Below are 12,241 nucleotides of genomic sequence, written 5' to 3'. Positions count from 1 at the left end.
AAAATGTCATGATCCAAATTGTAGTGAAAGTTGCAAAACACTCTCTGGCAGCTGCAGTTGGCTTCAAGCACTTCAGTCTGACGAGGCAGTTCCTCATGAAGTTTTCTAGCTGGGCCAAGGCCAGCCGATTTCATGGAGCAGCTCAAGGGCGGGAGGGGGGATTTCCTGAAAGGGGGTCTCGATCGGGCATGACCTCCTTCAAATGGGGCTTTGCCCTCATCCTCGCTCGAAGTCATTTACGAAGTGGATGTGTAGGAAGCCTAAAAGAGCCCACGCGTTGCTTTTTAGGTATTTCTTACTAGCAAGCGATTTTATGCACTTATAGATGGGGGGTTGCTCGAGACACAAAAGAGGTCAGGCCCCGCCATCTTGTCCTGGGCCTCGATTGGTCGGGACCCTGGAGGGCAGTGGTGGTTCGGAACGTTATCGCTAACGGTTTTCAACCGTCACATCTGAATTTGAAATGTGACGTAATTTGATGATATTAGATAAAATCAAGAAATCAGACGGGACTCGTAGCCAGGACGAGGTGGTCATCCAAGATGTACGTGGGAGAGAATCATCCCCTCGATGCTCGTCTTCAGATCCAATCAACAACCTCACCTCTTTCTGGAGGTGTCAGCCCCCGGAGGCTTGTTTCGGCAGCTCAATTACCTCCTATATTGATTTTATCCCTGTTCCAAGCAACTTTATTCAGCTGAAAGACTTAACCGGAGCCTCCCTGACCTCCGGGCTGCCGATCACTGTTGGCTGTCAGACAGAATAAAAATGATATAGGGTGCTACAGGGCTGAAATCAGCAATAGTATACGCGACATATTTTATACGATTTTTTTTTTTTTTTTTTTTTTTTTTATGGTGGTGGGGGTTGGACTTCTTGGGGAGGGAGGGCGACTTCGAGTTCCATGCGTTGAAGCTTCCGACCAGTTAGCGCCAGAAGTTTCACATCATTTGGGGGGAAGATCTTCCAGTAAGTCTCCGACGAATCAGAATGAATGAATGAATGGAGTACAGGGACAATACCAACAACCTCATCTGCTGCATTGCCGTGACAATTCAAAGTGACGTTTGAAGCATCATGTTGACAGCTGTAATATGGCCACAACCATTTTTATGAGCAATGATGTAATATAAGTAAGGGGAGGGAGTAAGTATTTCATTGAGAAAAACTGCAACTAGTTTTTGTTATAGGTGAATGGAGGAACAGAGTATAGACAAAGCAGTGAAATTGAAAAAATAATTGGCCTGGTATTTCACATACTATTGTGTATGTGTGTGTGTCTGTATATAATTTTCTTCTTCTTCTTCTTCTTCTTCTTCTTCTTCCACCCCCTTCCTTGTTGCTCCGCCACATCTTCACTATCATCTGCTTATGCGAAGGACAACCAAATTATTTTTTTTTTCTTGTGTGCCACGGACAGCAAGTCAGTCATCCTAACGAAATATTTTTTCTCCTTTCTCAGTGATCCTCATGCTGTATCTCCCCGTGGGTGCCACCGGGTACATCCTCATAGGAAATGCTGTTTCCGACAATATCTTGACCGAGATCGACGGTGTGGTCGTCCATGTGGCCATGATTATGCAGATCATCAACCTTATAGGCACCTACGTCATCAGTTTTAACCCAATCTCCCAGACTTTCGAAGACTTTCTAGCAATTCCCAACCGTGAGTATCTAGGCGTCCTGTTTTTTCTGTAATTCTTATTTATTATCTGTTTACTTCTTTATCTATTTATTTTATTAATTTATTTGTTCGTTTGTTTTATTTATTTGTTTATTTGTCTTTATATATTTACTTATTAATTAATCTATTTATTTATCCATTTGTTTTTTTATTTCTGTTCTTACTCGTTTAATCAGGAAAAGTTGCCCAATTAGGTAATCTAGATTAAGGTTAGGTTAAGTCAACTAAAATTTCATAATGAATTGAACGAGATCGAATTTCAACTCACTTTTGACAAATTTTCATTCCATTTTATGGGATTCTCACGATTTGCCCTGAGAGTGTATCCATCCTTCCCGTCTTTTACGCGCGAGTGTCCACAATTATAGAAGCGCTGGTAACAAACTACAGTCCATAAGAACAACAATAACTTGTATTCCATCCACTTCTTCTCCAGGTTTCTGCTGGAAGCGTTGTGCTCTTCGCACGTCGATCGTCGTATTCGAAGTCTTCATCGGTCTTGCAGTCCCTCAGTTCGGCAAGATCCTCAACCTCGTGGGAGGATCGACCATCACCCTGTGCTCCTTCGTCCTTCCTCCCTTGTGCTACATGAAGCTCTGCTCCCTCAAGAAGGACAACGGCGAACCGGAAAGGTAAAAGAAATCGTAATCTTCCGGTGAGGGTTTAGAATTGCGGGATTCGAACTCATAACTAATTGAATGCGAGACCAACACGAGAGGGTTTAGCACGTGGATTTTTATCACTCCTTTGTAGGTAAGTGATTTTTTTAACACCATTGACTTATGACGTGTTGTTTTGTTTTTAGACGTTGGGAAATTGTACCTTTGTCACCCTTTACATGGACTTGCTTATCGGGTGGATGAGAACTCATACTATTTAGGATATAGGTCTTTCTACAATGTACAATTCTACATATTCTACAATCGACAAAATCTACAGGGCACCATGCCGTTTTTAGTGTTACAGATTGAATTAACAACAGAAGTCCATTCTTCATTTCTTTGGTCAAACTTAAAAAGATGAATGATATACGCTGAAAAGGGTCCACGAAAAAAAAGGCTGAGAACCGCTGGCCTAGAGCTACCTACGGTCCGTAAAGGGTTACGAGGTTAAGGGCAGTCCAAGGGGAGACCGACGAAAGTGCTCTGGGGAATATTTATGTTTAACCCACTCAGGAATGAGGACGCGTTGCCAGACGCGCGTGGCAGACCTTCTCGAAGTGTAGCGATTCGCATGACTAGTGCTGGATACGAAGTAGAGGAACCTGTTGCTGTGGGGTGACAACCACGAGGCCCATGTTTCTATGGCATTAGTGTAGTAGACGATAAAAAAACTGTTTCGCTTGGGCTGTGCTCTAATGTACAACGTGCCCTGGCGACGGTGTTACTAGGACTTGTCAGGGCTGGCAAATAACTACCATATATAAAGTTGTAGACATCTTGGTCTAATAGGGATGGGGCGGGGAGTCAGAAACTTCGGCCATAGAGCAATATAAGTTATATTAGTAAAAAGGTGTTTCTTCTGGACAAAGGCCAAGATTTGGTCAGAATGCGCCATGCGGTCGCCGCCGAGGATGTAAGACAAATGTGCCTGTCTCCAAACTTGATCACACCCCATGACGTCTGCGCACGTTTAGAAAAACAAGTTCCTCAGCAATATCTGCAGGGTGGGTTTGATATTTCGTAACAGGTATAGAAAACGCTTGCGGTCACTCGTGACGAGTAAACAAAATAACTTTGTTTAAATCCTTTACCAAAGTTATCAATGGTTGATCCTTTTTTATGTGACTTTTTACACATTCTGGATACCATTGCACCCAAGCAATGTGTCAAAGGATTTGTTTTCTAGACTCTACAACACTCAAGTGAATTTACTTCAGTGGTTCAAAGCTGTGTTTTTTATGTTGACTGGTTTGATCAAATATTGGCATCTTCCGGCTCAGTCTGCCGTTCCTTGTCCCGGCAAGAGGAAGACTCGACGGACGTGCCCCAGGAGTCAAAAGACCAATATGCATTGGGGAGTGACTGTCTTGGGTGATTCAGTATGGGAGGCACTGAAGTGATAGAGGAAGACAAGGGAAGGGAAACAAGGGGCTCTTGAGATGCCTTAATTAAGTGAATAACTCTACTCTTAGACCAATTTCGAATTAAGGCACTTCCAGAGTGTTTCCCTTCCCTTGTCTTCCCAATCCTGTCTGTACAAAATCTACCACCTGAATTGATGCTCGAAACCTGACATTACTTTCAACCGTCTGGTTTCTCCGTAGATCAGCACCAGGCGTTGTCATTTACAAAGTTGAGGAAAACGTTTCTTTACTGTCATCTTATACCCAGACTTGTCAGATAGGAATTATAGTCGTCGCATCTGACTGAACTACCAGTTCAATCTTTCTTGCCAGGCAGATGGACTTTAGGTTTCTGTTCTAATGCCAGGCGATTTTGTCAAGTAAAGGAAAACCACATCTTACTATGTCTTGATGCCATCTTTTCCACCGTTCGTTGTCTCAGAGACACAGGAGAAATCTCAGAAGGCCTTGAAGACTGGACTGCCAACTGGCGGTGTGAAGTAGTAAAGAAAATCATAGGAATAATTAGTAAAACAATTAATTGTCTAAATAATGTATTCATTAATTTATTTGTTCATCTGTTATTATCTGTGTGTTTGTTTAATTATTCATACATCTATTTGTTTTGAGTTGTTTATCTTTGATTATTATTTGTGTGACGAGACTACACCAGTTCAAGGGTTATCCCTGCTAGTATGTCCATACGGATGGTTTTTTTTTCACACTGCCAGTACGCCACCAGGATTTTTTTTTTTTATTTTTTTTTTTTTTTTTTTTTTTTTTTTTTGACTCCTCGCTCGCACTTCGATCTGGCATCAGAGGTACGGAGGAAGCAGACCGTTCTCTCATAGTCCTGCCAAAGATCCCCCAACCTTGACATGTTGGGGTCGTACTGTGAGGCAGCCGCCTGGGAGAATAGATATGTGTATGTCATCTGTTATGTTGCTTAGCCTCAGTTGGCACGTGCTGGGTGCCGTGTAGTGACTGGACCTCTACAGAGGTGAAATTTTATATTTAGCATATTTTCGGATTTGTGTATTGACGGTTAAGGAGGGGGGGGATAGCTGTCAGTAAGCCAGTGGTGGCTTAATTGAACAAGTTCACAAAACATGATTTATTCATTAGAAGTAGACAATGAAAATCTTCATATTTGCAAAATGTGATGCCTTAGAGAATAAAGATGACAAAAGTAAGAAAAATGACCAGTGGGTGCGTTAAAGTTGGCAAAGGAGAAATAGTTTGACGTGACCGCCTTTGAGCATTGTTTATCTTACAACTATTGTTGGCAGCGGTGGTGTGTGTGTGTGAGTGTACACACGTGTTTATACATGTGCGTGGGGTTTGTGGCACCGCTGCTCTGTGTACATAATTATATGTAACTATGTACTACAGTGTGGCGAGGCAACACAGATGCTCCTTTACTCGAGATGTGTTGTGATGTGAAAGGCAATAAAGTGATGCGTATAAAGAAGAATGTAGTGAATACACACACACACGCACACACACACACACACACACACACACACACACACACACATATATATATATATATATATATATATATATATATATATATATATATATACATGTGTCTGTGCGCGCGCGTGTGTGTGTGTACAGCTGCACAGAAAACTATCGTTAGTAAATCACGCTAATCATTTTGACACAAAACCACGAAACTATTTGAGACAAGTTGAAGTCTCCATCGGAAATAAGATTATCATGTCATAGTGAATCCATATGAACTCAGGAACTATTATTCGATTCATATTCGTTCAGAAGGAATTCGAACAATTCGAACCCCAGAAATAGCAACCCTTCGGTATCATAAGGTTATGTTCATTAGCGAATGTTTCGACACCCCTACTAACGATAGTTTTCTGTGTAGCTGTACATATATGTATATACATGTACACACTAAAGCTGAATTTTTGTAACTGGTTATTACTAGCTACGTTTTCTTAAAAAATCTGACGTATATATTTTCTCCAACTTTCAGACAACTGCCGCTGTGGGAGAAGGCGTACTTGTGGGAGATCATCGTTGTTGGCCTCGTCGGAGGCGTGGCCTCCACCATCACGGCTCTCTACGAGATATTCAAACCTGGCGCTTTCGATGGCTCGTGTTTTTCTTAGAAATACTTGGGTGTCTCCATCTCCTCGCTCAGTCTCCTCTGTTCTCTTCTACCTTGTGTCTGCCTTTCTTCGGACCTTTCTCCATCGTCGTCCGAGATTTTCTTCCTTTCTCAAAGGGTTTGAGCTTCCTCGTCAATCTTTATATTTTCCCCCCCGCCTTCCTCTTTGTTTTTATATTTCCTTTCTTCTCCGCCAGGGTGCTTTCTCATTCTTTATTTTGTCTCAAATTTTATAAATATTTTCTAGTACGTATAGTAACTAGTGAAATTATCTTCTAAACATTTCATTGATAATTCTTGGCGAGTGTGGAGGGGACAGACGATCCATAGTATATAAAGTGCCAAATGATAACTACACATCTTTGCGAATTCATGATTGATCACTAAAAGGAGGTTGAAAAGTGACATTATCAGTATCATTACCACGGATTCATCGTCGTTGTTGTTCATATGATTGTCATCATTATTGTTATTATTGCTATTGCTATTTTATCATTATTATTATAATTATTACTATTATTATTAATGTCATTATTATTATCATTATGATTATTATTATTATTATTATTATCAACAATGAGAGTAATGATAATTATAACATCATTATAATCATCATTAATAATAATTATAATAATAATAATAGTGATAATAATAATAATAGTATATTATCATTAGTATTGATTATGATTTCTGTTGTTATCATTGTCATTAATATTATCATTCTATTACTATTGTTAGTATCGTCTAGGAATATCAACATGAATTTCTCATTGCGACGCACCAAATTGCCTGAGAAAGGACTAAAGGGGACCCTGATTATGTAATCGCGCGCCCCTCCCCCAACACCCTACATCACCCAAATTCTTCCGCTCCCTGACGACCCTGGCAAGCGAAGCAAAGCGAAGAAGGCTAGACTTGGCACCGAAGCTCCGGATGCTGCAAGCTATCTATCGCCAAGGCTAGTGGTAGACAAGGTGGAAGAAATCGCCGACGCCCGAACGCTGACCCTAAGGACGAGAGGCTACGGTCCTGGCGGTCGCTTCGTTGACAGAATGGTGTGGTGGTTTTGGTGTCCGGTTGGAAAAGTGTCCGACTGCAACTAGACACACCCACAAGTGAATATATATATTTCTTTTAGCTGAATCCAAGCGGTTTTATTCAGCAAATGGAATGGTTATTTGAGTATTGAAATAGTGAATTATGTTGTATACCTCTTTGGCCTATCTCGTGATAAAACCTACGGCTTGATGATAATTCAGTAATAGTTCTGTTTTCAGGCCAAGAATATTTCTGCCGATTTCATTCACTAGTTCTAAAAATATCTAAAACTTGCAATAGATTCACATCGACTGTTTTAGAAAGAGAAAAGGGTATTACTTTTTTTTTAAGTTGTTCCTGATATTTCGGTATAGCAGCTCGTATTTGCACCCTTTCGAAATGACACATAACCTTAATAGGACTGGGGACCAGATGGAAACTGCATATTCCAAATGAGGACAGACAACGATGTACATAGTTAGCTGGAAATAGTTTTTTACTTTAGAAGTCAAAAGATCCTGCAATTAGTCCTATGGTCTTCAGTGTATTTTTCTCAGGCAAGAATGCAATGATTAGTTGATACAAGATCGTTACTAAGGATCACATAGTTGTGAGACCTTTTTTGACTGGATTTTGTTTAAAGAGATTTCAAATATTTAGAAATATATATTTTTTCATTTAGGAACGTATATATATATATATATATATATATATATATATATATATATATATATATATATATATGTATATATATATATATATATATATATATATATATATATATATATATATGCAGTAACACATTTGTAAATCACAACTAACACCACAGTCACAACTGAAGAGAATTGCAGTTAGCAGCCGAAATATATAGACTCGTTTATTAAACTCTTTTTCCGACTGTGGTGTTAGTTGTGATATATATATATATATATATACACACACACACACACACAGGCCCAATTTCAGACTATTTTGCCATCTTGTCAAAATATTCTTGAATATTCAGTTTAATATTAGAAATCATTTGCTATTATTCACAGTTAAGCGTCGTCGTTATTTTAGATATAATAGATTTCATTCCTTGATCTAGATCATTTATACATACATATTGTGAACGGAAATAGTCGAAGAACGGAACCCTAAGGAACTCCACTCATAACATCTCTCCGTGTGGAAGTTTTGCCAATAAGAATAACGTGTTATTTACGAATGTTTAGCCAGTTTCTAGTCCATCTCATTAATATCACTCCAGTGCCATGAATTTTGAGCTTAGAAGTTTTTTTAGTATGTGGAAGTATCAGAAGCTTTTTTCAAAACTGAGATTTATCAAAGACACATTGCTTCCAGTATCACGTTGCGAGGTGACCGCATTGTATTGTTTTTGTAGTCTACTTTCGCAAGATTATTTGCGTGTTGGTTGTCATTGATTAGATAGCTGTTTCCTAGGTGATTTAAAATATATGGGCCTGTATTTTTCTAGGTTCTGTTTTTCGCCTTTTTGTAATCTAAGATTCATGTTTGCCAGTTTCCATTGATTAGAGTTATGTCCAGTTGTGATAGTTTTTAATATTATTTCTAACTGATTTGTAATTTAGTTTCGGATTTCTGTGAAAACGGGAATGCCAGCCGTGAGTGCCTACTGTGAGGCATAATTATTTTATTAATCTTAAGTCTCATCTGCCAGTATTCACTTTGGTCATTCAGAAAACCAAGCGAACTTCCGTTTTCCAATTCACGACATGAATGAGCAACAGTTTCTGTCGAGATTGGTCACATGTGAATATGGAACTAGCAGCTACTTAAGATACCTGTGGTGTAACTTGTGATAACATACATCTTCTAGATATACGAAATGACCGTTGGCAGATATCAGTGGACCAATATGATTTGTTAGATTTATTATACTTGTCCTAACTATAGAACACTCTTGGGTTTGTGTTAGTTGTGTAAGTTTTCATTTTAACTTTTCGCTTCCTACTTTACACACGTCAAATAATTTATTTAATCTTTTTGTGCTTCCTTACTGTTAACCATAATCTTTTCTCTCTGTTTATATCCAGCCACTTTGGACTAGACTGACTATGGAGACGTCTTAATTGAACTAGAATATGAAATAATTCAGTGCTTATTCTTTCAAATAACTACCACATCTTCTAGAGGTCCACCACCTAATTATGATAACCAGTCTTTGAGTTGTAGCTTTCGCCATAGACCAGTCTCATGTCTGTTCTGAGATTATTTTGTAATTTCAGTTCACTCAATTTGTGGTCACTGGTTCCTTTTTTTGTTTTCTCCCTCGAACGGGAGATTTGTAAAAACAGATTTGACTTTTTCGGGAAGTGTAAATCCTGTCTAGAATATACAGGTCACTTCAGAAAGAAAGCAATTCCGGTTGTGTGCACAGCTGGAAAGTTGTCTCGTTAGGATATCTGGTTTTGTTGTCCTGTTACGTCCCAACAGAGTACCTCGGCAGGACTCCACAGACTACGTGCTGGTTATTATGATCTCCCAGTTCCTGGGAAAGCCCATGGAACTTTGAGTTGATCTTGCCCATTTTGTTGCTTCCTGTACGAACAGCTACCACTATATTGTTCGTCTACTTCAGTTCCATTATGGCTTGGATACCTTCAACGATTCCACAACCTGGTTAATGTTAAGGCTCACAGGGTTGCTTCCTCTTCCGATGAAGGGAAGTCGTAGCCTCGCATTACGATATGCCCTTCCGCTAAGGCTACTTGATGCTCGGCCATTCCATGTTGTGCCAGGGGAGATCAAAGGGCAAGGGTAAGGGCCAGGTATAGGGGAAGCTTCTTCACGAGGTGCTGGCCAAGTGAAAAGCGTTCATTAGTGTACCACGGACACCAAAAGAGAAGAAGAGATCCTATTATCTGGGGTCTGCGGGAAAGTTGCTTCTTTTTCATCGAGAACACGCTTAAAAATCGCTTCGAGATAGTCCTTCTTCACAAACCATTCACCAACAATCTTCACAATTCATTTAGTAATACAAGCAGCGGAGGAAAGTCCAAAACTGATGTAATGAACGTAAAAACACACACACACACACGATGGCTTTCCATATATTATCACCATGCCTTGATTGATAGATAAACTATTTAGCAAGATTTTAAAGCTGTAAACACTGAGTACGCTGTGAGATATGAACATAGTAACGATTGTAAAGTGCATAGCTAATTATTTTTCCATTTAGAAAAATTGAGTTAGTTGTGTCCATGAGATGAAGACAGTAAACTGCTTTTACATCTTATGAATTGTAGGACACTCAGTACACACAAAACATATTTACCTTTTCATAGCAAAATCAGAATATATGGCATACATAACTGCAACACACCTAATATGAACACAATAGCAGTTCAAACTAATTGTAAGAAGGACTTTATTATCAAGTAGTTAATTGATTCCGTCCTCGAAGTGTTGATCATAGAAGGCCAGGGAATGTAATGACTCCAGATACATCCATCCAACCAGCAGGTTGTCTCAGTGAGCGCTGGTGGACTCCATTTTCGGAACGGCTGCAACTGAACGACTCCGTCGTGCTGCCTCCATACGCATCCGTTCCTTTCAGGTGACTTGCCACTCAGTTGGGCTGTAGTTGCATTTACTGGCTAGTTATATTTTTGTATTATTCCTAAGCCTTGTCAGATGACCGTGTTGTGAACCACGAAGAACTCTACTTTTATCACGACACATATTCTTTCCGTGTCCAGCATTGGGTCGTACAGTTTCCCAAGCAGTATTGCGGGGAAATCAACAGATCACATGTCTCCTATCTCTATTTCACTTTCTTGATCCCTGTATGAATGGCTATAGCCAAACAGAACAGAAAGGGTGCAACAATGAGTTACTGAATTAGATCGATATACTTGAAGGAAATCGTGATAAAAGTGTTTACTTTGAAGTGAATGGAAGTTCAAATGTACTTTTCACAGCTTCATTAGGAACTAAAACCATTAAGATCAAGGGTAATAAGGAACAATGAATTAGAATGATGGGGAAGTAGGTTAGTAGCAGTGAAATAACTCCACTCTCGTAAAATCAGTTGTAACAGTTCGAGATTCTAAAACTCACTTTGGACGGATAAGTTGAACGACGACATATTGTAATACCCTTTTCTCTTTAGTCCCTCATTTCTGATATTTTTTTCCATGGACCGGATGGTCACACCTATGTACATACACATGCGCATGAAATGGAGAAATTAAGATGTATAAATGATTATGTATTTATGTAAATATACACATGCGCATTGTTTTGTCTACAGGGAAATACTGTACTACCTTTTTTCTCGCCGAGTCTTAAGTTCCACAAATGATAATTTGATCAAGTTATCCATACACATCCTGAATACTCACAATGCACCACTTCCTTGTCAATAAAAGCGTATGTTTGTTATTATGCCTTTTATTCCACCCCCCCCATCCAAGCTGGGAAAAAGTTTGTTATGAGGCTAATCCTGCCATCATTCTTGAATACATCGGCTACAAGATGTACAGTATAACCTTGTTGAGGGAAGATTCCCCATTACAAATACCATGAATAAATTTCGGTTTAAAAAAATGGGTAGGAGTTGGCTTACCAACAGTGGTTAACGAATAGAATACAATTAGTAAAAATGCAGTGAGTGTTGAAACTATCGGTTGTATTATAAGAAAATTATGTAACTTTATGAATAGGCATGGAACTGCTTAGTGTAGGCCTTACGATCTCTTGCACTCTCTTCCGTTCTTATGTTCTTTTTGAAGACTCCTCCCCTGCAGAGGTGTTTTTTTTTTCCTCCGGAAGGAAGATCTCTCCTCCTTGCAGACCTCCGGAGAGTCCGTCAGAGTCCTCTTTCTCTTGGTGATTGATTTGGCTCCAGGCGATGATGCGGCTCCTTCCTCTCCTGAAAACTTCGGCAGCTACCTGAGCCTCCTCCTCCTCTTCCTGGAAAACCTTCAGAACCTCACTTCTTGTCAACATACACGACCTCGCCTCTCTTTCAACATGGCTGCACCTCTCTGACCTTTGAGGGTCGTCGGCCAAATCTCTTGCTGGTTCGGTTGGTTCCTCTAACCCCATCGCCATAGCTCCCACCCCACGTGATTTCTTTTTCTCTCTTTACCTATGATTAAATTTTCAGTGCCCATTCGCAGGACCTGTACTTTTTTCTCAGCTGGTCGAGAAACCTTTAGGGTATCCTTTTCATTCATTTCAGAAACGCGTTTGTTATGTTCCTTGGCATCGTAATGAAATTACAGGGATGAAAAAAATAATTGTTGCGACTGAGATCACACTTCCCCAAATTGTAGTTTACAGGAAA

At 39.7% G+C, this 12,241-nt stretch overlaps 1 protein-coding gene across 2 annotated transcripts in view; it reads left to right on the top strand.

The window, feature by feature from the left end:
* The window catches only part of LOC143018587 (uncharacterized), a 31,062-nt gene extending 21,092 nt beyond the window's left edge, over positions 1-9,970 (top strand). For both annotated transcript variants that reach the window (XM_076174082.1, XM_076174081.1), the window contains 3 exons: positions 1,463-1,666; positions 2,121-2,316; positions 5,749-9,970. In XM_076174082.1, coding sequence (XP_076030197.1) covers positions 1,463-1,666; positions 2,121-2,316; positions 5,749-5,884 — 536 coding nt within the window. In that variant the 3' untranslated portion in view covers positions 5,885-9,970. The remainder of the gene's footprint in view (positions 1-1,462; positions 1,667-2,120; positions 2,317-5,748) is intronic.
* Positions 9,971-12,241: the final 2,271 nt, after the last annotated feature.

This window comes from Oratosquilla oratoria, chromosome 35, assembly GCF_046742065.1.
Source record: "Oratosquilla oratoria isolate Oo_2021 chromosome 35, ASM4674206v1, whole genome shotgun sequence".
Taxonomy (NCBI): Eukaryota; Metazoa; Arthropoda; class Malacostraca; order Stomatopoda; family Squillidae; genus Oratosquilla; species Oratosquilla oratoria.
This window is presented reverse-complemented; position numbering and strand designations above follow the sequence as displayed.